This window comes from Pelophylax lessonae (genome assembly GCF_965119305.1).
Source record: "Pelophylax lessonae genome assembly, chromosome: 6".
NCBI classification, from domain to species: domain Eukaryota; kingdom Metazoa; phylum Chordata; class Amphibia; order Anura; family Ranidae; genus Pelophylax; species Pelophylax lessonae.
In genome coordinates, this window is record NC_138773.1 from 249577283 (window position 1) to 249605261 (window position 27979).

At 42.4% G+C, this 27979-nt stretch overlaps 1 protein-coding gene across 1 annotated transcript in view; it reads left to right on the forward strand.

Annotated features, from left to right (window-relative positions):
- The window catches only part of LOC309558730 (dynein axonemal heavy chain 11-like), a gene marked incomplete at both ends in the record, with an annotated part of 1130439 nt that overhangs the window by 912592 nt on the left and 189868 nt on the right, over nucleotides 1-27979 (forward strand). Inside the window, 5 exons of the mRNA XM_082261779.1 lie at nucleotides 227-418; nucleotides 2457-2576; nucleotides 12314-12556; nucleotides 21763-21945; nucleotides 23133-23248. Of these exons, the coding sequence (XP_082117905.1) occupies nucleotides 227-418; nucleotides 2457-2576; nucleotides 12314-12556; nucleotides 21763-21945; nucleotides 23133-23248 (854 nt within the window). The remainder of the gene's footprint in view (nucleotides 1-226; nucleotides 419-2456; nucleotides 2577-12313; nucleotides 12557-21762; nucleotides 21946-23132; nucleotides 23249-27979) is intronic.

The window sequence follows — 27979 nt, forward strand, 5'->3', positions numbered from 1 at the left end:
GTTACAATTTATACCTAAATCTTTGTTTCTTGGTGATTGATTTCCACTTTGAATTTAAGTGCTAGTAAATTGTATTATTGAGTAGCCTTTAAAGCATACAGTAATCTTATGCAGTATACAGCAAGTGTAGCAATCGTTTACATTCAGACTTCATTAGAATGCTGATGGGAATTGACAGAATATTGACAGGTGTGTAAAAAATGTCTCCTCCGCTGTTGTCTTGCAGAGCACCCTTGACCAGTGTACGCGAGAGCAAGAGTTTAAAAGCATTTTCTTTTCCTTGTGCTATTTTCATGCCTGTGTGGCTGAGCGGCGCAAATTTGGTCCCCAGGGGTGGAATAGAAAATATCCTTTTAACATCGGAGACCTCACAATATCTGTGAATGTTCTCTACAACTATCTAGAAGCAAACTCACAGGTACGATGTCTGACCTTGAAAGGTGATTTATTTTACCTTTATTTATGGATAACCAGAGCTGATATTTTATTGACAAATTTACACTTTTTTTTTTTTTTAACTTTCTAATACTTGTCATTACTGTGGTACATATTTTATTGTATTGCTGTTTTACTATATGTTTTAGAACAATATGTATTGATTTCCTTATTATTAGAGTAATATGATAACACAATGGCAAAGTGAAACTGTGGCACTGTAATTGTAGAATATTTTCCTAACTTTACTTTTTAAATATGCTAAGTAGTCAAGGTAATATATCTAAAAAGAAGCATATTGAGTTGACATGAAGCTGTTCACTAATCTGACAAAGGACTTGATTTACTAAAGCAACTTAGGCTGTTCCTATAGCAAAGTGTATGTTCACTTTGCAATGTGAATAATAATACATAGGGTGAACCCGTGTTCACTTTCAATACCCAATTAAATAAAGAAAACAAAAAGAAATGATTACTGCATTAACAGGATTGGTTGATTAAACTGAACACAGCCTCACCATATTTTTTAGTTCAGTGAACATTCCCTTAACAGCTTATCTATTAGGAAATCAACCTCTATATGTGTTTTTTGTTACTGCTACATTTGCCAGTTTAAATTCATATATAGATATGTATAAAAATATATATATATATATATATATATATATATATATATATATATATATATATATATATATATATATATATATATATATATATATATATATATATATATATTTAATGACAAGCTTTTCTGTAAAATAAATAATAATAAAAACTCCTTTTAAAAAAAATGAGGGTGAACATCACCATTTGGAATAATTATCTCTAAAGTTTAGGCACACAGCAGGGTTGGGTTCCTCGGACTCTACCAAACATTTTGCTGTCAAAAGTGTAATGAGAAAACATCTATACTAAAGCCGATTGTTGCCAATTACTGCACAGCAATAATAAAAGGAAATAAAATATATTTCTACATTGCCTTTTAACGCTCCAGAACACTGTGATCTGTGTTACATGCAATAGAATTGCTTTAAAGATGACCTATGCAAAGATAAATATAGAGAATGCTGTTTATGAGCGCTCCTTCTGAAAATGATAGTAGCTTGGCCACCATGCTGGTTTTGTAACTTTAATGCTTTGTGAATCATGGACCTTGAACAAGTATGAAGTTCAAGAGTTCTGACTTGACTTTGACATTAGTAGGTGCATACTTGATTGGAGTCCGTGAAGTCACAGGCTCTGCATGGCTGCCAGGCAACTTGCATTTTCAGAAAACCATCATAAATAGAAGCATTTATTTCAGTTTCTTTTAAATGTGATCTTTTTTATGTAGAAAAAAAAAACACACACACAACGGGATGGGCCTTTAATGGTAAAACAGAGGAATTGGAAAGCTTTGTTGTTGCCTGTAACAATCATTTTCTCACATCCACTATGAAAATAAAAGCTGGAAAAAATTGTGGTTGCTATGGACAACACTTTAAAGAGGATGTTCAGTCCAACCCACACAGATTGAGTTTACTACAAAACAACTACTGATTCAATAAAGGAGTAGAGATGGTGAACAAGGTGAAATTATGCTCACTTCAGTCAACCAATCATGTATAAACAAAAATGTTTTTTTTTTTAATTTTGCGGTATGATTGGCTGTCCAGTGTGAACACAGGTTAAATTTTAAATGTGACATTATGCTGCAACTAAGTGAAAACCTTGAGCAATTACCTTGTCTATTGTTCATACACTGTGGCACTATGGCCTTTTTCATATATTCCAACAAAACTGCTGTACCTTCAACTGTATACACCCTGTATATTCTAAACCCTTTTCACTAGATATTGTGTTTTACCCTTTTATACTTTAAAATGCTGGTCTCTGTGTTTTTCAATTATAATATAAGTTCTGCTTTAGTTTGATTTAAACAAAATCTTCACCAAGATATTGTCACATCAAAACTTACAGAATCCTTATAAGAAACAAGCAGTTTTGGCCACATGATAACAGAATTGATGTACTTTCAGGTGCCCTGGGAAGACCTTCGGTACTTGTTTGGGGAGATAATGTACGGCGGTCACATCACTGATGACTGGGACAGACGACTGTGCCGTACATACTTAGAGGAGTACATGCAGTCCAATCAGGTACCTCTGATTAAAATACAGAGTTAGAGCTCCCTCTTCTGGGCTTTAAACCTTTAAAATCATTTTTTTTTTTTTACTTTCAAGTAACAAGTCATCTTATGTACATAACCTGCTCTGTGATAATAAAATAAACATATATTAAGACTAAGAGTTCCATGATCCAAATGCCATTTTGATTTCCCATATACATTTTTGGATCGCAGCAATAAAGCAAAGGAAAGTAAAGGAAAGTGGGAGGACAGAGAAAATCACAGAAGACATAGCTGTGCCACTAATCCTTGGCTTGCAGACTGCCAGTATCAAGGAATACAATGTTACTACTGGAAGCAGGAAGTAAAACAAAAAAATAAAATAAAATAGCTGCACTGTAAATAAAAGGATCAAGTATTACATTAAAATATTACCATTACTATTACTAGACATATATTCATTTATGATTAAAAATTGAAATATATTGGTAATAAAGATATATACAAGACCAATATATAGTAAAAAAAAAAATCAATAAGCTAAATTAAATTATATATATATATACACACACACACACACAAAACTGCACAACTGATATGCATTTCTAATTCAAAGAGACAAAATGGTATGTAGCAAAAGGTACATGATAACAGAAGCTCGGATAATATACCAAAAACTGAAAAATGTACAAGAACAGAGAGGATACTGGGTACTCGCTACAAAATATCACGCACATCAAGGCCTCCATGGAGGTGATAAATCCAGAAGGTTTCTCTTCGGCAGAGGGTATGAAACCTCTCCACCACAGAGTCACAGGGGGGTAATTTGTTTCAAAACCCAAACTCGAAATCCATAGGTGGAGCCATCATGAGTGTGTTCAAAATGGCAGGAAACACTATGATCAGTGCTGCCTTCCTCAATGAGTCTTCTGTGTTCACCAAAACATACGTTTTGGTGAACATACATTTTGGTAAACACACGTTTTGGTGAACACACATTTTGGTGAACACAGGAGACTCATTGAGGAAGGCAGCACCGATCATGTTTGTGTTCCCCGCCATTTTGAACACACTCATGCTGGCTCCACCTATGGCTTTCGAGTTTGGGTTTTGGAACAAATTCCCAATATATATCCATTTTTAATCATATATGAATATATCTCTAGTAATGGTAATATTGTAATATAGATATTTTATTTCATTTTCTTGTTTTACTCCCTGCTTCAAGTAGTAATGTTGTATTCCCTGATACAGGTAGTCTGCAAGCCAAGAGTTCATGGCTCAGCTATGTCTTCTGTGATTTTCTCTCACCTCCCACTTTACTCCCCCTCCCGCCCTTCTAGCTCTATGTGTACCTATCTCCCTCCTTCCCCTCCCATGTTCCTCCCCTTCCTGCCCTTTTGGCTTTATAAGTCCATCACTTCCTTTCACTTTCCATGCATTTGAAGAAGAGGGCAAGTCCCTGGAAACGCGTCATGTACACCCCCTCTCCCAACATCCACCAGGCATCCTCGTGTGCAGCCTAGAACACTGCTGCCAATACCCATACTTGATACTACATAACTGAGTGACTCCCTGTCATCCTCAGTCTCTGTTTTGCCCAGTGATGTCTACAGCTTCACACTGATTACAGCTGCTTGGTCCCAGATGTTCCCTATCAATGCTGTTTCATGCTAACTTCCTTGGAAGGGTCCTTTTACAAGGGCTTTCCACCCGGCAGACTCCATTTTGCCCAGCGGGGATCGATCCACCTGAGCAGGCGGATGACAGGTCCATCTCCGCTCTGTGTACAGAGACAGACCTGTCAGAGCCCCGCTCTCCTCTATGGGGGATCGGATGAAAACAGACCGCCTGTCCATTTTCATCCGATCCCATCCAATCCGATCTTCCAGATGAATGGAAAATAGGATTTCCATCCATCTGGATTTCAGGGACAGGATCGGATCGGAGAGCACCGGATGTCCCGAAGATGGAGCTCCTGAGATCCACTGCCCCATAGAGGTGCATGGAGCATCTGATCAGGTCCGCCTAAAAAAACTGACAGGTGGACCTGATCGGAAAGCCTGTGTGAAAGGGGCCTAAGTGTGCTTCCTATTTTAATAAAGTGTTTTTATTTGATACTGACCTTTAGCACCCTGCTATTCATTTTTTTCCACATTGAGGTGATCCTACCCAGATCTTCTACGGGAGCTGCAGAGGTTCCACTCTTGGTCTCTTCTCCTGTTCATCCATCCATCCATACAGTTGCCTCATCCATACCTCTACCCTGCTGATGGTCTACAGATACAGATGAAAGTTCCAACGGACCAAGGGACTATGCACTTCTTCTAGGAGCACCATATGAATTGTGTACTTGTACACTCTTAGGAGATAAAGATGCTCTATTACATAACTCTAAGGGGGATATGAAGATGGATTGTTACTTACCTTACCCCTATTCTGGCCTGCTCCTGTGCTCTCCTACTTTTCCTGAAACTCCGAGCTATGTATAGTCCCTTTGCTTTACCACATACAATGAAGGGCTATTAACCTTGCATTGTACGTGGGGAAGGCTGGAGTGCAACTTCAGCCAGGAGCGCCTAAGAGAGGAGGCAGCACCGACCCTGTCACATGGATCGAGGGAGCATGCCGGAGCAGGGAAAAGGTAAGTATTTCTCTTTATTCTGGCACCCCTAGACATTATGAGCACCTAACCCTTGCAGTGCGGGTGTGTGTGCGTGTGTGGGGGGGGGGATGTCCCTGGGGGTATTTAGCCTAATACCCAAAGTTCAGCTTTATGATTACATAGCCACATTAGTTGTGCTTTTTATATATTTCCGGAGTTCCGTTTTTTTCCAAGAATGCATTGCCACCTTGCTTATCAGTTATACACGTTCACAGTCAATGTGCTGAAAAAATCAATCTAATGCATACCCATAAACTTTATTCAGTATGCTAAATGAAAATAAGAACTCCAGAAACATAAAAAGCAATGCATTGAATCTAGAAAATCAAAAATACAAAAACCAGCTTTGAGAAACAATATACTGTACATCTCTACAAAAAGGTTTGGAAAAACCAAATTATTTACTATAAATTTAATTAGAAAAAAACTCTTGTTTTTTCTGCTATGTCAGAGCATCAGACTTTTTAAGTTTTTTGTGAAACTAGTATAGTGAGCACAGAGATGCTGAGAAGATGAACTGTGTAAATAACTAAGCCCATGATGCAATTAAACTAAATGACAATCATATTGCTGGGACAATCAAAGCTCTATGTGGCATGTTTAATTGTAAGGCAAACATATCCATGATGGGACAAAAAACGATGGTGTGTTAACCTTCCTCATTACCGACACTTCCTGCTCAGTATTGTGTCAGCGACATCTCAGAGGGATAATCACACTGTACACATGCAATCATCACGGGAGAGGAGATTTCCATTGAAATGAACATTGTCAGACTCATTTCACAATTGCAGCAAAGACGTTGTACACTGTAAGGAGAGTTTAGAGCTAACAGAAGAAGGGTAATCAAAAATACATTGGCTCCTATTTACTAAGGGAATAAATCTCGCCATAGGTAATGTTGATTTCAAATGCCCAATCAGTTTCTGGAGAAATATTTGTTACATTTTTCTTCTAATCTCTTGAATGTGAAATGAGCATACCCTATGGCAGTGGCGGCTGGTGCTCAAAATTTTTGGGGGGGCGCAAACAGAAAAATGTAATAGGCATGTCTTTGCGGCAAAAAAACGCTGTAAAAAATTGCGTGACTTTGAGGTCGCAAAAGTGTGAAAGGGGCCTTCAGTAATTAAGGTATAGTGTGCCCCCTTTCAATGCAGAGAGACCAGCGTGCCCCCTTTCAATGCAGAGTGACCAGCGTGTCCCCTTTCAATGCAGAGAGACCAGCGTGCCCCCTTTTAATGCACAGAGACCAGCGTGCCCCCTTTCAATGCACAGAGACCAGTGTGCCACCTTTCAATGCAGAGATGCCAGCGTGCCCCCTTTCAATGCAGAGAGACCAGCGTGCCCCCTTCAATGCAGTGACTAGCCTACATGCCCCCTTCAATGCAGTGACCAGCGTACATGACCCCTTCAATGCAGTGACCAGCGTACATGCCCCCTTCAATGCAGTGACCAACGTGCGTGTCCCCTTCAATGCAGTGACCAGCGTACATGCCCCCTTCAATGCAGAGACCAGCGTGCACAGGAGGACACATGGACACCTTACAGTCACTGCCGCTGCCCTGGGTGAGAGCGGAGAGAGAGGAGAGACGGAGGCACTGAGGCAGCGGCTGCTTCATCACTTACCTGCTCTTGGGCTGGCTCTGGCTGACTCACTTGACCGGACTGACTGCTGTGCTGTGTGCTGCTGAAGACGGGACGGGAGAGATGTCTGGACCGACCATGCGCGCCGCTGCTCCTTCTTGCTCTGACGGTGACGGACAGTGAGTGACTGACGCACGCACTGCCCCCACGCGTCATCAACCGGGATGTTCTGTATGATTAGTCCAGGCTGGAGTCTGGACCAATCACAGCCAGGACAGGACTACAGTGGGGAGTGTTGGGGCGCATTGCTCTGCGCCCCGGTGACACCCAGAAGGCTGCCAATCGGGGATTGCCAAACCCCCCCCCCCCCCCCAATAGCCAGCAATAGGTCCGGTGCCCCTAGAGGGCTTTAAATGGTATTTTTTTTATTTTTTTTGCACTGCTGATTGGGGGGCGGCGCCCCTGCGCCCCCTATAAACCGGCCGCCATTGCCCTATGGTGAAAAAAAGACTGCTGTAGTAAATCAGGGGCATTGTGTGTATTTTATTTAAAGAATAACAGTTTCATGAATAGGTTGTAGGTCATTAACAACTCATATTTTAGAATCATGGAAATAGCAATTCTTATTTGTATATGGGAAATATCTGAGTAAGGGTAAGCAAGCTGTAAATGATTTTGTTATATGTGACAAAAGATCTGACATTTACTCCCTTTTTGCTATGCTTAGCATATATGTTTATACCCAAGACAGAATAACTATCAGTGCATGGTGAGGTTGGCCATTCAAGTAGTCAAAAACTCGATCTAAATACTGTTACTGCCTAAAGGCTTGTTCATACCATGTTTGTTGTACTGCGTTTTACTGCACATCACTGCACACTACTGCAAGCATATGGTGTAAACAGGACACATAGAAGACACAGCAGAAAAATATAGTTCAACAGACGTAGGTTGAACAAGCCCTAATTCTGGTCAGTAGAGTAACAATAAAAAGATCCCTCATTCCCCCTTTCTTCTCCAAGACTAAAGAAGAAGCTAATACTCATTATGTCTGGAGGATGGATAACACAGAGTAATACTTACCTTCATGCACAATATAACTATCCTCCTCCCTGTCTGTTCCAGTTATGACAACGAGTCCACTGAAGCTGCTCTTTTCTGCCGGTCATTGACTGGTCTTGTCGCTGCCCCTCCCTCACTGATATCATCATGGGGGGAATTTACTAAAACTGGTGCACACAGAATCGGGTGCAGCTGTGCATAGTAATCAATCAGCATCTAACTTCAACATTTTCAAGTAAGGCTCCTTTCACACACTCCGTCTGTCGGACGGTGTCCGTTTTTCTCAGCGGGGGATCAATCCGCCGATCCCCCGCTGAGCAGGAGGATGACAGCTGTGTCTCCGCGCTGTGTGTGGAGACACAGCTGTCAGTTCCCCATGCATCTCTATGGGGGAAGTCGGATGGGAACGGACCGCTGGTCCGTTCTCATCCGATCCCATCCGATCCGATCCGCTGGACAGATGGAAAATAGGGTTTCCATCTTTCAAGATTTGACGGATCGGATCGGATGTCAGCGGACATGTCTCCGCTGACATCCGATGCCCCATAGGAATGCATGAGGGGACCGCTCAGATCCACCAAAAAAACTGACAGGCGGATCTGAACAGTCCGCCGGTGTGAAAGGGGCCTAAGTTTTAACAATAAATCCTAGAAGCTGATTGGTTATTATGCACAGCTGCACCAGATTCCGTGTGCACCAGTTTATTAAATCTCCCCTTATTGTCTGCACTTTATTCAGTGAAGGACCAACAGAAGCATCATCAGTCAGTATGGGATGTGACTATTGAAAGTGTCCCCCACATTCCAGCACTGGAGAGAAAAGCACCAGACAACTGGTTGTTGCAGGGCCATGATGTATGGTGAGTATTAGTGTATTATTCCAACCCCTAGAACAAAAAAAAGTATTAGATCCTCCTTCACTGGGGATCTTTTTATTATTACTTTTCTGCACAGGGATAGCTTTTTTTAAAAAATTTAAGGTTTGTACCTATATGTCATTATTTCTAATACAAAATTAAAAAAAAAACAAATGGGCAGAGCTTACAGCCGTGTTGGCTAATGAACAGAAAACCTGAAATAACTGTATCCAAGGTGGGATACAAGTGGCTCTGCAATTTAGGTTGTACCTGTGCAATATAAACCGGCAGTTCTGGATGCACAAATTGCAACAGACTCATAAAGGAATGATTTGCATAGATCCACTTACTACTGACAGACATCAAGAACTGTAAATTTCATCTGATTTAAGAAAGCTGTGCTCTACTGCTTAGTGGTAACCTAATATTTCTATCTAGCTGAACAGTTTGTACAGCATAAATAAAAATCAATATTAGGACCAGTTACATAGTTGGAAACAATGGTGCTCTAGATCCCATTTATTCCGCTATCTGCTATCTGCTGTATTTAACAGTTATACGCCACACCGTGTCTTTGTTGATGGTGATGATGCTGAAGATAGGTGGTCCGTCTTTGCAAGTCAAGTCTTAGGCCACGCTTACATTACCCATTTTACAGGCTATGCATAAGGCTGCACATAATTGGCAGACACACAATGGATGGCAGAAATTATGCAAATGTGGAAAGCAATCATTTTCACAAACAGGGGCTTTTTACTTGTTAAAAGAAAAGTGCAGAGAACTTCAAGTGTGCTGCTTCCATCCATTGGATATGCTGGAATGTCTCTTGTGAGTATTCCCTAAATGTTTCTTTTCCTGTGGTAGAAAGGAGTGTGGATGCTTGAAACTAAATGCTCTGGTGCCCAGTTTGTGAAAAGTACCCTATCATAGTAAAATAATTTTGAAAAATGGTCATACAGTACACAATACCCGGTGTTCCGTGAGAATTACCTACCCCGTGAGAAAAACCTACCCTCGTCACTTCCGGCCAGGAACAGCTGAGCAGCGCAGCAGTGCGCATGCTCCCAGCCCCGGATACCTAATGGAAGAGCTGAGGAGCTGACTAGTGCGCATGCGCACTAGTATGAAATGATCACGGTGTACCGTGAAAAAAACCTACCCACGCGGTGGTTACATTAAAACAGCTGTGCTGCAATACGAGTCATCTCCGCTCCTGTCCCTGTCACTTCCCTGATCTGGCTAATAAATATAAAAGCGTCTCTCGGCTCCGTGATTTATCTTTTCATACACCCGCCGCCGTTTTTATATTTACTAGCCGAGATCAGGGATGTGACAGGGATAGGAGCGGAGATGACTCATATTGCAGCACAGCTGTTTTAATGTAACCGCTGCGTTACACACACTGCCGTGCACCGGAAGTGACGAGGGTAGGTTTTTCTCACGGGGTAGGTAATTCTCACGGAACACCCATCTTTTCTGAAAGTATATACATTCTAAACAAGTTTAAAACTGTATATATGTTTAGGACACATTACCATTCACTATATAAACCTGAAAACCTAATGTAATCTACTGTAAACATTAAAAACAATCTTCCAATTATTTTCCAGCTCTGCTGTAGAGGTCATCCCCTTGCTTCCTGCTGTGACACCAGAAGAGGAAGTGAGGGAAAGTGTCTTCATTGAGACACAAACAGCAAAAAATCCACAAAAACGCACCTGCCAGGTTTTTATTGCTGTCTTGTTCCTAGTGACATTTACCCTCATTACTAATCATAGTGAAGTTTTATTAAATGAAAGGCACACACAGCAATAAAAACCTGATTGCAGCTTTAGCTATTCCCTACTCTATTCAAATTAAAAAAAAAACATTTTGGCTGGAGTTTCACATTAATGGATGTCTAACCCAGAACAAAAATCTAGCATATTGCAGTTTACTAATCCTTAGAGGTGGTGGCTGCATTGTTGTTGTTGTTTTTTTTTTTTTTTCAACTAAGACAGCAAGTACAGAAAATGCCTATTACTTTTAGCAGAAATGCAGTGCCTGTTGATTTTACCAGAATGCTATCTTCCTTCTGTAAACTACTAGTTACCCCACCCCCATGTAATGGAGATGTAGAGAGGAGATATGCTTGTAGTTACAATCAGGAGAGCAGCCTAGTGTGACAACCTGGGCTCCTTCCATAGATACAATGGAGTGACCAAGCATAGCCATACTAGGACCAGGTGAAAATAAAGCAATGCCGGAAAAGGAGAAATAATGCAGCCATCTCATTGAAAAGAGAAGTATGGGGGAAAAAAATTAAGAATTCTACTTACCTAGGTGGATGCAGCATCGGACCGATGCTGCAGCTGTCCTCTGCCGGCTCTAAGACTGAGAACCGAACGATCAAAGATGGCTACACACTCAATTCTCAGAGCTCCCTGAGCAGAGAGCGGGTAACTGTCAGTCATCGCTGTCCGCTGTCTGCTCTTCCCCCAACCCCCGTGCTCACGGGAAACGGGACTGTGGAGGGGGTAGAAGCAGCTTGCTCAGGCTTGCCGTGGCTCACTGAGAGGCTGAGTCATGTGCCGGTCCAGGGTTGTGGGTGGATCTCTACCATATTGTCACAAAATTGCTCCAGCCTGGACAGGCTCTGTGACAGAAGGTGACAAAGGGCTTCAGCCCTCTGTCTGCTGAAAACAGGTTACAGGAGTGCAGAACTAACTGCACTCCTGTGATCCACATGAGAACTGCAACCAAGCTTTGACTGTACTTCTCCTTTATGGTGTGGTAAACTACAACATTTTTAGTGCATTTTTAATATGGGGCCTTTTTTTGCATTTGGTATTGAGCAATGTACAGTGAATTACAATCATGTCAAGAATTCAGGTCCCGGTCTGAACATCAGAAGAAAATGCATGAAAATGTTTTAAAGCTAATCTTTGAATATGCTCTTGAAACATAATTGCTTACACTATGAACAGAAAATGTACATTATCCTGCAGCTGAACATCACCATCCTACAGCCATTTTATCTCTTGATGAGAATTAGAGCGACACATCAACTGGCCCCTTGTGTTGCATGATATCATTCCAGACTCATATTTTAAGCCTTAAAATACTTGACCCTCAATATTATTCACGCTGTAAGTTAGTCAAACTTACTGCACGGAGCAGTAGAAACAGCATGCATTGAGCCAGACATTCTCTTGATCTCTTGGAACAATGACTGAAAAGAATTGCAGGGACAAGAGAATTAAGAACGGAGTTCCCGCTGGTGAAATCGCAAGAAACCTGGATCTGTAGCCACCCGCCAAGAAGGATTATTTCTGTTTTCTGTCATATTCAATGAAACTTCTTTATAGCACAAATCTAAGGGTCCCTAGTGTACAGGGAGGGGGGGGGAGAAAAACAAACAAGAAAAATAAAAGGATTGCAAAGAGCGGATATGTTAGTACAAGGCTTCTGCCACAACAGCTTGGCTGATTTTCCTGAAATAATGTCATTGATGGTCATTTTGCTGAAATATCTACCAATATTCCCAAGAGAATCATTGAGAAATATATTTTTTGTCATGATGATTGTATCTATCATTCTCTTTTTTTTTTTTTTGCTCTAGTTTGATAGAAAGCTTGCCTTGGCGCCTGGATTTGTGATACCCTCTAACCTTGATTATGAAGGCTACCATAGATACATTGATGAGATGTTACCACCTGAGAGCCCCATCCATTACGGCCTCCACCCCAATGCAGAGATTGAATTCTTAACTGTGACTTCAGACAATCTTTTCCGCACCTTGTTAGAATTGCAGTCACGAGATTCTATAAGCAGGGAAGGAGCGCCTCAGACAGAGGAGGAAAAGGTTAGTCAGATGAAGCTTGTACAACATTGTATTCTGTGCATGTTCCCTACAGTGCCAGGTTTCAGTGTACTTGATCTCTACATATGACATGATATTTTATACCAGCATACATCTGTAAAAGCTATTTACATTGCTATTAGGGTTCTTCATCATATTCCTGTACTGTGATTATGCCTCAGTGCTAGCAAATACAGGATAAAACAAACATTAAATTAAAGGGATTTCCCAAAAATTGGAAATCCTCTGGGCTTCTACCTTACAAAGCCATTTTAAAAACAGGACTTAAATCTCCATCTGTTGTTACTTACATTAATTACCATATTGTTTTTTTTTTTTTTTTTTTTAAGAAAATGTGTTGGTTCTTATACATAAAAAAATCAGACTAATAAAGTCAGGTAGGAAGACTTTAGTCTAAACACAAAATGTCTAGTAAAAACACAAAATGTGTAGGAGCTAGTCCCACGGACTCCCACCAAAATGTTAAACTTTATTGGCACTCACATGAAACAAGTCACTGAAATAAAATGTTTCAATCTTTATTTATAAATCATGATAATAAAATTCTTGTGCATATACACCCATAGAAGAAGACATCAACAGTGCCTTTAAATATGAGGACCTGGTCAAAAATATACCCCAATGGGATCAAGACAAGATCACCTATGTATGATACAATAAACCCAAGCAGGGTGAATTGGAGTGTAGAGTCCAAATCCCCACATTCGCAGATAGAGTAGCTTCCTCAGGACTGCATATTATGGGGTATAATTTTACAGCAAACAAAGAAGAAAACATTACTAATTTCATCTAAATGCGCAATCATTTCAGTTAGAATTTGGCAATGAGGAAATGAGCAATGTTTTCTTATTGAGTTGGTTGCAGACTGATACCCCATAATATAAGGCTCTGAGGAAGCTACGCTATATGCAAATGCATTGACCTTTGGATTCAGACCTTACACTCTCATTCACCTTGTTGGGGTTTATTGTATCATGTAAATAAAGATTGAAACATTTTGTTCTAGTGTCTTGTCTCATGTGAGTGCCAATAAAGTCCCACATTTTAGTGGGACTAGCTCCAACACATTTTGTGTTTCTGCATATTGGATGTGGCACAGTGGGGATCTCAGTTTTCTTCCATATGGTAGTGTGGATTCCAAAGTTCTCCTAGCCCTAGCAGAAAACTCTTGGTTCTTTTTTTTATTTTTAAAGGTATGCAATAAAAAGACAATACAGGGATCACAAACAGTACAATGTAACTTCCATCATGAATCATAAGGTTACAGAACACAGAACGTTAGAGGTGGCAGTCTTAAACAATGTTATTATACAAGTCCTGTGAAAAGGGTAATTAAACCGTATTGTAATCCCAAAAATATAACGTAGGGAGAGTGAACACGGAAGACCTATAACCAAAGTACCAGGGGTGAGGGGAAAGTCCCGCCGGAATCTATCTATTGGCCCAGCAAGGACCCCCCGTGCCACCTTGTACGCAAAATGACGATCCAACAAACAAGCTCACTTTCTTGACAGGATATACATACCCATGAAGCACTTTTTTCCGTTTATTAAAAGGAAAGGAATGAAACGGCACATATGTGCCCTAAAAAGAGACAGGGAGCAGAAGGAAGAAAAAGAAGCTTAGTGGATGGAGTGGCAGGTGGGAAGCGGAGAGGCCGTGTTGAAAATAGGGAGAGGAAAAAAAAATGGGGGGGATACTCCGGGGAGGGGGGGTACTCCGGTGCCGCTGGCCGCCTAAAACCCCGCCGCTCCACCAGGAGCAGGGTTCAACTAAAGATATTTTTCTGAAATCCAAGCACAGGTGTGACCGCTCCAGGTGAGGTACGATTCAGGTGCAGGTCAGATCCGTCATCCGGTAAGCTGATCAAGTATAGAAAAAAGTGACCGCATTCCGAAGATTCAAATCAAAAGATGAGTAATTTTATTCTTCATCATATACATCAAAGATCGAACTGGTGAGACATGGGACAAAAAGGTTGACGCGTTTCACGACACAAGGGGTCGCTTACTCATAACCAATCTTCGGAGTGCCGTCACTTTTTTCTATACTTGATCAACTAAAGATATGTCAGATATTCATCGGACGAGAGAAACAAATCCCACCGAAGCCAACAGTCCCCGTGTATCACTGATTGGTCCCTGAGGGCAGCAACTAAACTCTTGGTTCTTGATCAAACCACTATAATGATGACATAGTTCAACCCAGAGGTCACTGATTGGCTCACTCCTGTCACATTGGGGAATGAGGGGGTTCAAGGAGACTCCTCATTCCTGTGTAAGCTCTGACTAGCTAACAGTTCTTCCTTCACTGCTAAAAGCTGAATGGAGTGATGGTGGAGTGAAGGAGAGGTAAGTATGTGCAGCTGTGCTTTAAAATCAACCCGTTTAAAATGAACCTGTTGCTTTGCCCCTGCCTGTTTCCTTTCCCCTGAAGTGCAAAAACGTAATAGATGCCAGTTTACACTAGCTAGATTCAAGCAATGCTCTTTGACAGGTAATGTATTCTTTAATAATTCAAGGTGCCCTTCATTTTCATCTTGATCAATATAGCACACATTTTCTAATTTTAAAATGTTTTTGATACAGATGACTTGTTATTGTCTGAAAACATGATAATGGTTACTGCCAGTATTTTGTCAACTGAAAATGGAGTAGAACCTCTTGTCTTGCCACTCATGCAGGTCTGAACCAGCGGTCCACTTCTAGTTTATAATGTGAAAAACAAATCCCTTTGAGTCATTTTAAACTACACCAAATATTACACCAGTAAAACTTGAATGCCTGAATAATAAATCTCCCAAAGGATAACATCATCTCAAATCCTTACTTATCAAAGACAAGTCATTAAATTGGAGAGTTTAATGAGGAGAATGGTTATGATCTAAGGATGGACGTCTTTCCTGTGGAAGAATTCATTAACCTGTTTACATGATTCTTTATGCTATGTGTTCCCTTTGCAAATTCCTCGGTCAGTGTGCTAAATTGACTGTACTAAGCTTCAGTTTTATTTATATATTTTAATACCTTCAGGTTCTGTATCAGTGATGTAGACAAAGGATGCTGTTATATGTAAGAAATAAAAAGCTCACAGTTTTCACTGATCCCACCAGGGAATTCAAGTGCTAGAATAAACTAATACGCATCCAGGTTTACTTCATCTGTCCTCCCCAGAGTCCCAACCTCTTCTATTCCTGCAGATGACCTCTACAGTTTCCACTCATTATAAGTGTTGCTGTTTTACAGTACTATCTATCCATTAAAATGCAATTATGTGTGTATACAGACACAAACAAACAACTATATAATGTTTAAAAAAATCTGCATAGACACAATAACATTGTATACCTGGCTTTTTTCTTTAAAGATGAAGTAAACTTGTTAGTGGGGGTGAGCTTTTCCCATAATCTTTAAGCACACACAGCACACGTCTCCATCTGTGTTGTCCTCCAGCGATTACAGGTTCAGGATCCTACCTCAACTGCGTCCGTGGCCACCGCCGTCTTTTCCCTGATTTTTCTGGGTCCCACAGCATTCTTCTTCAACCATTGGGCAGCCACTGATGTGTGCAGGAGTTATTGTCTCATGCACCTGTCTCTGTTTTCTACCTGCCTAGAATAGAGCTAGGCTCTACACTGCACAGTGCAAAACATATGCAGTGCAGTGTACACAGAACACCAAGTCACCAGGAGCCACAGAATTCTTTTTCTACAAAAAAAACTTTGCATGTATTTTCTTCTAAAAAAAACCTCTGCTTCCCTATGACTAAAGTGAATTTATTCCACTTTAAAGCAATCCTGTTGCTATAGGATAAAAAATTGGATTCTTGTACTTACTGTAAAATCCAATTCTCTGAGTTTATTGACGGGCACAGCGCTCCGTAAATCAAAACTAGTGGGTTATATTGCCTCCTCCAGGAGTAGGACTAGGCATAACAAAAACACCTGGCTACGCTCATGGGCCATCCTCAGCTGGTATATAACCCCCCTCTCTGCTGTAGGTAATCAGTTTAGTAGCAAGCAGTATTAGAAGTATCAGAACTCCATAGAGGGGTGAGTGCTGTGTCCGTCTATGAAATCAGAGAAATATATTTTACAGCGGTAAGAACAAAAATCCCATTTTCTCTTTCATTCATCAACAGACACAGCGCTTCATAAATCAAAACTAGTGGGACAACCAAAAGCAGTGCCAAAAGGAAAATAAGGGGTGGGGAAAAATAACCCAAGGCTAAACATAAGAGTCATTAACCAGGACACAGGAGCCTTAACCTGGTCACAGAAGCCCCGTCTGAAAAATAAAGGATTAAAGAAAAAACACCTCTCAAGAGGGAAAAGCTCCTCTTAAACAACAGCCTACAAAACTTTGCTGCCAAAAGAAGCATCTGCAGATGCCAAAGTGTCTACCCTTTAGAATTTTGTAAAAGTATGCATGAACGACCAAGTGGCAGCCTTGCAAATTTCCAATATTGAAGCCTGATGATGGAAGGTCCAAGAGGTACTCAGCGCCCGAGTAAAATGCGCTATGACAGGGAAAGGTGGAACCTGACCTTTAATGGAATAGGCCTGAGGCACAGTCTGTCTAAACCATCTGGAGATAGAAAGCCAAAGAAACTGCCAGCCCTTTTCTTGGTCCGTCCACAACCACAAAAAGCGAGTCTGACCTCTGAAAAGACTCAGTAGCTGCCAGATACACCCAAATCACACGAACTACATCCAAGGTATGCAAGGTAAATTCCTTGGGATAAGCCGGATTGGGATACAAGGAAGGCAACACAATGTCCTCATTCAAATGGAAGTCAGAGACAACTTTGGGCAGGAATGATGTACAGGGACGAAGAACCACTTTATCCCTATGAACCAATAAATAGGGACCACGACAGGAAAATTAAACCAATTCCGATACCCTGCGGGCCAAGGTAATAGCCACCAAGAATGTCACCTTCTGGGATAACGTAGGCAAGGGAATCTCTTGACTATTCTCAAATGGAGGTTTCTGGAGAACCGAAGGTACTAAATTTAAATCCCATGGCGGCAAAAGAGACCGTACAGGTGGAGCCACATGTGAAACCCCCTGAATGAAGGTACAAACTAAAGTGTGTGGCTAGGGGTCGCTGAAGAAGATTGCCAAGGCAGACACCTGTCCCTTGATGGTACTCAAGGCCAACTTCTGATCAACGCCCCATTGAAGAAAGGTTAAGATCCGAGCCACAGAAAAGGATCGAGGATGAGTGCAAATGGACTCACACCAAGAAATGTATGCTTTCCATGTACGATAGTATATCTTGATGGAAGACAACTTCCTCGCCTTCACCATAGTAGGGATCCCTGATCCAGACAGACCTCTATGCCTCAGTACCTGGCTTTCAATAGCTAAGCCATTAAAACCAGTGACTGTAAAGCAGGATGGTAGATCAGCCCTTGGAACAACTGATCTTCTCTGAGAGGAACCCCCCAAGGAACGTTTACAGCCACAAGGATGATTGGAAGATCCTTGCTCTTGATTTCTCGCAGGAACTGCAGAAGAAGCCTTAGCCGAGGATGATACTGGCCTTACCATGGCCCTTGGACACCTGTGTTGTCTATCAGAGGACCCCATGACCTCGTCACGAACTTTGGTATTCTTCTGTGGAGCTGAACCTTCTAAAGGAGCTGCATGTAATACTGTGCAAACAGAAATGTCTTGAAGGGGGATACCACCAGACTCAGAACCTGTATGTAAAATGGGAGAGAGAACTATCTGTGTGACAGTACTCAGTGAATCACGGCCTGTGGTTTGTGCAGAAATAGAATCAGACCTAGGTAAATCAATTCCCTGGACAGGGATAAGGGGGACCTTAGGTAGTTCAGACATCACCTGAACATTTGCAGGAATTAAATCCGCACAAGGAGACTCAGGACCTAAAAGACCTGAAAAGGACAAGCTTTGTCCCCCTTTCTGGGTACCCCCAAAAGAAACATTTTGCGGATCTCCTTGACACTCACCAAAGAAGTCCACGGAATAGGAAACCAGCAAAAATGTCCCCCCCACCCCAATAATGGGTGAGGGCAGACCATCATGCTGAAGGAGCCTTGTCTGCTGGTCCAGGGAGCTCTAGGCTTACCCGACCAAGATAGCTTGGAACCTCCCGGGAAAGATTTAAAAGATCTATTTCCTTATTCTCTGTGCAAGAAGTACAAAAGATTTGTCTATGGGCTGAGTTGGAGGGCCCTCGTCTCGAAGCTCCTTCCCTTTCTTTGACTGTGGCAGGAAGGTACTCTTCTCCCCCCCAAACAAGCGATTGCCTTGAAAGGGCAGATCAATGAGAGATTTCTTAGAGGCTTGGTCTACAGACCAATTTTTAAGCCACAGCATGCACCTAATCACAGAAATTCTGGACAGCACAGGAGCTGTATCCAAAGCTGCATCACAAATAAACTGCAGCCCATGGACCAACTGGTCCACTAAATTAACATAAGCAGCGGGGACCTGCTCACCCCCCAGGCCCTGGCGCAAAAGCTTGGCCCATTCACTTAGGGTGTGGGACCCCAGGACTGGGGCAAAGACTGCCCACAATGCCGAATCAGCCATAGTAAACATGCTGCGTGCCACAACCTTGGCTTTCTTGTCAGCCAGTTCCTTAAAGGACGGGGATTCCTCTCCTGGGATCATGGTTGCTTTATTCAACCTGGAAACAGGAGGGTCCACCACTGGTGGACTAGCGCACTTTTTAAAAAGTAACTCCTCAAAAGGGTAACGTACAGCAAAACGTTTGGGGACCACAAAGGGTAATTTTGGTTGTTCCCATTACTTACAGGAAAACCAGTCAAAATAAGGCACATAAGGAAACACCTTTGGGGTACGGTACGACACAGCCAAACTCCATTTTTAAAGTCTCACACACTGCAGTGATAAGTGCATCTACCAACGCTTTTTCATTCGCTGCTGCAACCATGGAGGAATCCTCCTCACTATCGGGTGGATCAGGGGGTGTCATATTAAATTCCCCTGGACGGGCAGTCCACAGTGGCATTGGGCTCAGAATCAGATGAGACAGCCTGAGCAAGGGATGCCGGGGGACGCTTCCTCGGGGGCCTGTGCCCACATGCCACTTCCACCCAGGACACTAAGGATTGCAGGATCGCCGTCAGTGCAACCATGGGAAGCTTGGGTTCTCAAGGGACCTGCCACCTCCATGGGGGCGGGGGGGGAGGGGTCAGTGGGGGAGCTGTGACCCTGAGGCTCCATAAGGAAAGGAAGACCTTGCAGTAGGAAAATTATTTTTTGGCACCACTAAATGATCCCCTCAAGGCTCAGGGTTCCTATCAGCAGAGAGAGAGAAACCAGGGACCCCCAAAAGACTCACACTACCGACCGGAGGAGCACCGAGAATTCATACCTAGCATCATCATGGACGCTATCCCTGTTCATATGTCCCAGGCACAGGAAGAGGAAACTAAGGAGGAAGAGGAAGAGTTTCAGTATGCCCACAAGGCTTTAGTTGTTTCCAGCATCTCCCAGACTAAGGAAAAATGGCCCCCCTGACATTAGCCGGCTACACAAACATAGCCACCAGCCCGAGACCAACCAGACTAAGGGAAAATGGCCATCATCAGTTACAAACACTGAAGCATTCTGCCAGGATCTTTCCTGCACCATCTGCAATGCTGTACCCTCTGCAAGGGGACACTGCCTGATGGTAGGATACACATTTAGGGGAGACTCTGCTGTGCACTCTGCACCAGCCTCTGCACTGGGACCCCCCTGCACTATACCCACACTGCAAACAGCAAGGGATGCACCTAGGGTCTCCTACACTGGGACCCCTGCAGAATACCAGGGCAAAGCACACACTATCCCAGGACCCTTACAGAGTGGGGAGGGGGAGGAGACCCCAGGGGTCTCTGCTGCATTCTCTGCCCTGGGACCCCCACCAGACTCTAGGTCCAGACAGTTGAGGAATGGAAGTGGGGGAATCCCAGCTCAGTGAGGGATTTAAGGATGGGTTACTCACACCATAGAAGGGTAAGTAAAGTCTCCCCTCTCCCCTTCTGGAGGTTACCCACGACCACCCCAAAGCAAACCACCAGAAGGGGAGAGGGGAGACTTTACTTACCCTTCTATGGTGTGAGTAACGCTCCAGACAGAACTCCTCGCCACCAAAGTAGGGGAGCTATTGGCCAAGGGATCGCTGCGACTCAGACCCAAACCCAGTTGTATGCGACCCTGCGAGATGTTTAACTCGCAGGCCAGCCTCTGTCCGTGAGGCTATGTTGCGGCCAACCTAGCACGTAGCTGCCATCAGCACACGCTCACTGGCTGGGTTGGGCGGACCACTGGATCTAGATTATCCAGCCCATTGCCCAGCCCGACAGATGATTGTAGATCTCCCAAGAGAAAACAAAAAAAAAAGTAAGGAATGAGAAAATTGCTAGGACCAGAGATCCCAGCCGGCAGCCTAGGTCCTTACTCCTGACTAGACAGATTAAAACTGATTACCTAGAGCAGAGAGGGGGGTTATATACCAGCTGAGGATAGCCCATGGGTGTAGCAAGGTGTTTTGCCTAGTCCTACTCCTGGAGGAGGCAATATAACCCATTAGTTAGGCTTTTTGGAGCGCTGTGTCCATCAATGAACAAAAGAGAAAAGTGAATTAGCACTACCTTTGAAATGGAGAAGAATACTTACCTGTCCAGCAGGTGGCAACTCCAGTCTTCACTGTCTGTTAGGACTATGGCTGCATCTGGTATCCAACACTTTTTGTGTGTTTACCGCTGTGCACTGTGGTTTCCCCTGCCCGCCACTACTGTGCCTGGGCTATTATATGCTCCAATTTATTAAGGGTACAATCATACGTGGTATAAGTTATAGAGAGAGGATGAAAGTGAGGGAATAACTGGATCCCTGGAAACAGATTAGAGTAAAGTTATTGTTTACTGATTATGGTCTATTGAATTATTTAGAATCATTTTTATTCAGCAGCGTCTGTAAACACAAGCAAAAAAAAATATTGTTTTAGGGAGGGTTAAACATATATCACATACTGTATATCGGCACAATTAACTAGTATAATGTAAAGTCAGATATGAGATATGCCATTTGATACTAATTTACTTGATTTTAAATTTTATTGAACATTTTCAACTCATATAGGAAAACAAATTGACATAATTGGCAGCATTGAGATATTCAACTACACAACATTTTTTTCAGGTTAAGACCTTTTTGGAGGATATTGTAGATAAACTTCCTGAGGCATACAACATACCTGATATAACCTCAAAGACGACAGAACGCTCTCCATATATCCTTGTCTGCTTCCAGGAGTGTGAGAGGATGAACCTTCTACTTTATGAGATCAGACGTTCTTTAAAGGAACTTGATCTTGGTCTTAAGGTAATCACCAGTTTTTAGCTTGCATACAGATTAGTGATACACCTAAAGTAAATCTGCACAATCGAAAAACAATTTCAAGACACTCCTACCCTGGTCTAGATGCCCTTTGTGTCAATTTATAAGGTAACTACATGTTCTTGAAAATGTGACATTCCACCTGTCTGCATTAAGAGCCAGATCATCCAACAGGCAATCTAGGCAGGAGCTTAGAGTTCGGTGAATGTTCAGGGGGCCCAGCTACAACTTCTAAATTCCTGCAGTAAACCAATTGTTTAAAGCTGTAAACCTGCCTGTCACTTTATCAAGGGTGGAAGTGTAGGCAGTGTGTGTCTGATGGAGCCATTGCAGTACAGACAAAGCAAAAGGATTGAGGGGGGGGGGGTTCTCTGTGTTTTCTCAAGTGGTAGGCCCAGCCATGTTGAATAAAGTCCACCCTTGTCTAGTTTGGATCATGTGCCCATGATGGCTTTTTTTCTCTATGACTAGCTCAACAAATTCACATGAAACTACAATTTTCAAGGATGTCATGACACTGTAGAATACAGAATGGGCAGGTTAGCCAGGAAGGGGTGATTTGTCTTTATCAGAAGCATGTACTTGAATTTACAGATCTGATGAGGAAAGGGGGTGAAGCACAATTTTTGTTTTAAAAAAAGTGCAGTTATCCTTTAAATGACATTTAAAAAGAAAGGTAAATGTAGCAAACGTGTTATAAGCAAAATATTTGATTCAATCTTAAAGCAAGTTTGTGTTTTAGGCATTAAGCTATTTGTGTTTTTTGTTTTCTAAATTCTGAACAATTGGCCCAATCTCAAGAATATTTCAAAGAAAGCAGGACCAATTTGTTCATCAAATGAAATGCCATTTTACTGATAATGTTCTACCGTGAAGTCTTTCTGGGCTAAGAAATAATTATGCAGAAAAACACTTTTGATTTATGCACTCCTCCTGAGCATACAAGACACTTTATCTGAAATACTCTAGGTGTTGTTACTGCTTAATATTCCTTTTAGTAAATGAGTTATGTGTCTGCTGAAAGCTGAGGGTTGTGCATTGTTCAGGCGTCAACTTTCGGCACCCTGTGTATTTCTGGGAAAAAGAGAGAACGCTCTTTACCATTTATCATGTCATCGTATCACAGTTGCTATCTGAAAAGCAAATAGCTCACTGATGTTTTCTTTTGTTAGGGTGAACTGGCAATCTCTTCCGAAATGGAGCAACTACAGTCAGCTGTGTTTTTCGATACTGTTCCTGAAAAGTGGACGAAGCTGGCTTACCCATCAACCTACAATTTGGCTCAGTGGTAAGTTAGGGACAACAGAGTCAAAGGGTCAATAAAGTGTAATCAAACTGTAAGTTGTACACTTAATGACAACTCTGATCAGTGTAAACATTACCAGTAAATGTACATAATATCAAGTACTTTTTTTAGTCTGTAAGCTGCAGCAGAACTTGCATTTACTATGCAAACAGCATAAGGAATCTCTAATTTAAAAATAAAATGGGGGTGAATCCAACATGTATATAAAATACATTATAAATAATGTCAACTATGTTGTACAGAGTCCAAGCAGGAGGCTTATTTAGCACAGACTGAAATTGTTGTGAAACTTTAATTTAACCCTTTTACTGCCAGGCCCTGTGCTCCACTTTTAAACTTAGCTGGCCAGGCCATTTTTGCACTTTTCCACTACTTTTTTTATTTTTCCCTTACAGCTTTCAGAGTTTGCTAAAGACCCCCCAAACCATATATTTTCTGAAAGCACATGACCAGTAGAATGCAAATAAGGTGCTACTGATTTTTAGGGCACAATGATATAATGATATTTGGGCAAATGTTTATCAAAACAATATTTTTGCTAAAAATAAACTAAAATCATTATCAGCAGATAAAAACACAGCACATTTTACAAAATTCCTGCTAAATATAATAGCTAATCTGTATGGAGTTAATAAATAACAACTATTTGTAAATTTTTGATTGCGCCTTTTTGCAAAATGGTGAAAATCGGTCATAAATAGTGTTGAGCGAACACGGACTGTATTATTCGTGTTCGTACCAAATAATTGGATTTTTGTTACCCGAACACGGACACGGACACTTTACTGTATGTTCGGGTAAAAAATCCGTGTTCGGTCGTTTTATTTCCGGGTTTTGCATGTTTTGGCGCTCTTTTCATGGCGGGCTTTCAACAGCCAATCAACAATCGTTTAACTGGTGTGCCTTAAGCTATCCCAGCCATGCCTGCAAATGTATGAGTAGCTGTGATTGGCCGTCAGAAGCATGTGACCAAGTCTTTATAAGTTCGAGGCAGCCGCAGCGGCGTCATTCTGCTGCTTAGCTCAGGGACAGTGCACACATATGTGCTGGCTGCTGATTAGGGAAAGACAGGCAGGGAAAACAAATTGGTGTCTGGATAGAATTTAGGATCAGGTCGGAGTGTTTAGGCAGGGCGAGTTGTAGGCATTTTAGGGATAGAGTCTGCTGAATTATAGGGTCAGTGTGTTCTACAAACTACAATCGATATTGCTGTGTGGGGTGGGGTCTGCACTTAATCCTGATCTACGATCTCTTCTCAATCCTGTTAGGGAGAGGCTGCTGCTGAATTATAGGGTCAGTGTGTTCTACAAACTACAATCGATATTGCTGTGTGGGGTGGGGTCTGCACTTAGTCCCGATCTACGATCTCTTCTCAATCCTGTTAGGGAGAGGCTGCTGCTGAATTTTAGACTAGAGAAAGTGTGTTCTACAAACTACAATCGATATTGCTGTGTGGTGTGGGATAGGAGATAGGCAGGTGTCAGTGATCCACATCCATTTTTCTGTGTGTGGGCTGCAGTGAACACAATCTTTTTGGGGTGCAGTGAACACAATCCTTTTGGGGTGCAGTGAACAAAATCTTTGTGGGGTACAGTGAACACAATCTTTGTGGGGTGCAGTGAACAAAATCTTTGGGGGGTACAGTGAACACAATCTTTGTGGGGTACAGTGAACACAATCTTTGTGGGGTGCAGTGAAGACAATCCTTTTGGGGTGCAGTGAACACAATCTTTGTGGGGTACAGTGAACAAAATATTTGTGGGGTACAGTGAACACAATCTTTGTGGGGTACAGTGAACACAATCTTTGTGGGGTGCAGTGAACAAAATCTTTGGGGGGTACAATGAACACAATCTTTGTGGGGTACAGTGAACACAATCTTTGTGGGGTGCAGTGAAGACAATCCTTTTGGGGTGCAGTGAACACAATCTTTGTGGGGTGCAGTGAACAAAATCTTTGTGGGGTAAAGTGAACACAATCTTTGTGGGGTAGAGTGAACACAATCTTTGTGGGTTGCAGTGAACAAAATCTTTGGGGGGTACAGTGAACACAATCTTTGTGGGGTACAGTGAACACAATCTTTGTGGGGTGCAGTGAAGACAATCCTTTTGGGGTGCAGTGAACACAATCTTTGTGGGGTACAGTGAACACAATCTTTGTGGGGTGCAGTGAACAAAATCTTTGTGGGGTACAGTGAACACAATCTTTGTGGGGTACAGTGAACACAATCTTTGTGGGGTGCAGTGAAGACAATCCTTTTGGGGTAAAGTGAACACAATCTTTGTGGGGTACAGTGAACACAATCTTTGTGGGGTGCAGTGAACAAAATCTTTGTGGGGTACAGTGAACACAATCTTTGTGGGGTACAGTGAACACAATCTTTGTGGGGTGCAGTGAACAAAATCTTTGTGGGGTACAGTGAACACAATCTTTGTGGGGTACAGTGAACACAATCTTTGTGGGGTGCAGTGAAGACAATCCTTTTGGGGTGCAGTGAACACAATCTTTGTGGGGTACAGTGAACACAATCTTTGTGGGGTGCAGTGAAGACAATCCTTGTGGGGTGCAGTGAAGACAATCCTTTTGGGGTGCAGTGAACACAATCTTTGTGGGGTACAGTGAACAAAATATTTGTGGGGTACAGTGAACACAATCTTTGTGGGGTGCAGTGAACAAAATCTTTGGGGGGTACAGTGAACACAATCTTTGTGGGGTACAGTGAACACAATCTTTGTGGGGTGCAGTGAAGACAATCCTTTTGGGGTGCAGTGAACACAATCTTTGTGGGGTGCAGTGAACAAAATCTTTGTGGGGTACAGTGAACACAATCTTTGTGGGGTACAGTGAACACAATCTTTGTGGGTTGCAGTGAACAAAATCTTTGGGGGGTACAGTGAACACAATCTTTGTGGGGTACAGTGAACACAATCTTTGTGGGGTGCAGTGAAGACAATCCTTTTGGGGTGCAGTGAACACAATCTTTGTGGGGTACAGTGAACAGAATCTTTGTGGGGTGTAGTGAACAAAATCTTTGTGGGGTACAGTGAACACAATCTTTGTGGGGTGCAGTGAAGACAATCCTTTTGGGGTACAGTGAACACAATCTTTGTGGGGTAAAGTGAACACAATCTTTGTGGGGTACAGTGAACACAATCTTTGTGGGGTGCAGTGAACAAAATCTTTGTGGGGTACAGTGAACACAATCTTTGTGGGGTACAGTGAACACAATCTTTGTGGGGTGCAGTGAACAAAATCTTTGTGGGGTACAGTGAACACAATCTTTGTGGGGTGCAGTGAAGACAATCCTTTTGGGGTGCAGTGAACACAATCTTTGTGGGGTACAGTGAACACAATCTTTGTGGGGTGCAGTGAAGACAATCCTTGTGGGGTGCAGTGAAGACAATCCTTTTGGGGTGCAGTGAACACAATCTTTGTGGGGTACAGTGAACACAATCTTTGTGGGGTACAGTGAACACAATCTTTGTGGGGTGCAGTGAACACAATCTTTGTGGGGTGCAGTGAAGACAATCTTTGTGGGGTACAGTGAACAAAATCTTTGGGGGGTACAGTGATAACAATCTTTGTGGGGTACAGTGAACACAATCTTTGTGGGGTGCAGTGAAGACAATCCTTTTGGGGTGCAGTGAACACAATCTTTGTGGGGTGCAGTGAACAAAATCTTTGTGGGGTACAGTGAACACAATCTTTGTGGGGTACAGTGAACACAATCTTTGTGGGTTGCAGTGAACAAAATCTTTGGGGGGTACAGTGGACACAATATTTGTGGGGTACAGTGAACACAATCTTTGTGGGGTGCAGTGAAAACAATCCTTTTGGGGTGCAGTGAACACAATCTTTGTGGGGTACAGTGAACAGAATCTTTGTGGGGTGTAGTGAACAAAATCTTTGTGGGGTACAGTGAACACAATCTTTGTGGGGTACAGTGAACACAATCTTTGTGGGGTGCAGTGAAGACAATCCTTTTGGGGTACAGTGAACACAATCTTTGTGGGGTACAGTGAACACAATCTTTGTGGGGTACAGTGAAGACAATCCTTTTGGGGTGCAGTGAACACAATCTTTGTGGGGTGCAGTGAAGACAATCCTTGTGGGGTGCAGTGAAGACAATCCTTGTGGGGTGCAGTGAACAAAATCTTTGGGGGGTACAGTGAACACAATCTTTGTGGGGTACAGTGAACATAATCTTTGTGGGGTGCAGTGAAGACAATCCTTTTGGGGTGCAGTGAACACAATCTTTGTGGGGTACAGTGAACACAATCTTTGTGGGGTGCAGTGAAGACAATCCTTGTGGGGTGCAGTGAAGACAATCCTTGTGGGGTGCAGTGAACAAAATCTTTGGGGGGTACAGTGAACACAATCTTTGTGGGGTACAGTGAACACAATCTTTGTGGGGTGCAGTGAAGACAATCCGTTTGGGGTGCAGTGAACACAATCTTTGTGGGGTACAGTGAACACAATCTTTGTGGGGTGCAGTGAAGACAATCCTTTTGGGGTGCAGTGAACACAATCTTTGTGGGGTGCAGTGAACAAAATCTTTGTGGGGTACAGTGAACAAAATCCTTGTGGGGTGCAGTGAAGACAATCCTTGTGGGGTGCAGTGAACAAAATCTTTGTGGGGTGCAGTGAACACAATCTTTGTGGGGTGCAGTGAACAAAATCTTTGGGGGGTACAGTGAACACAATCTTTGTGGA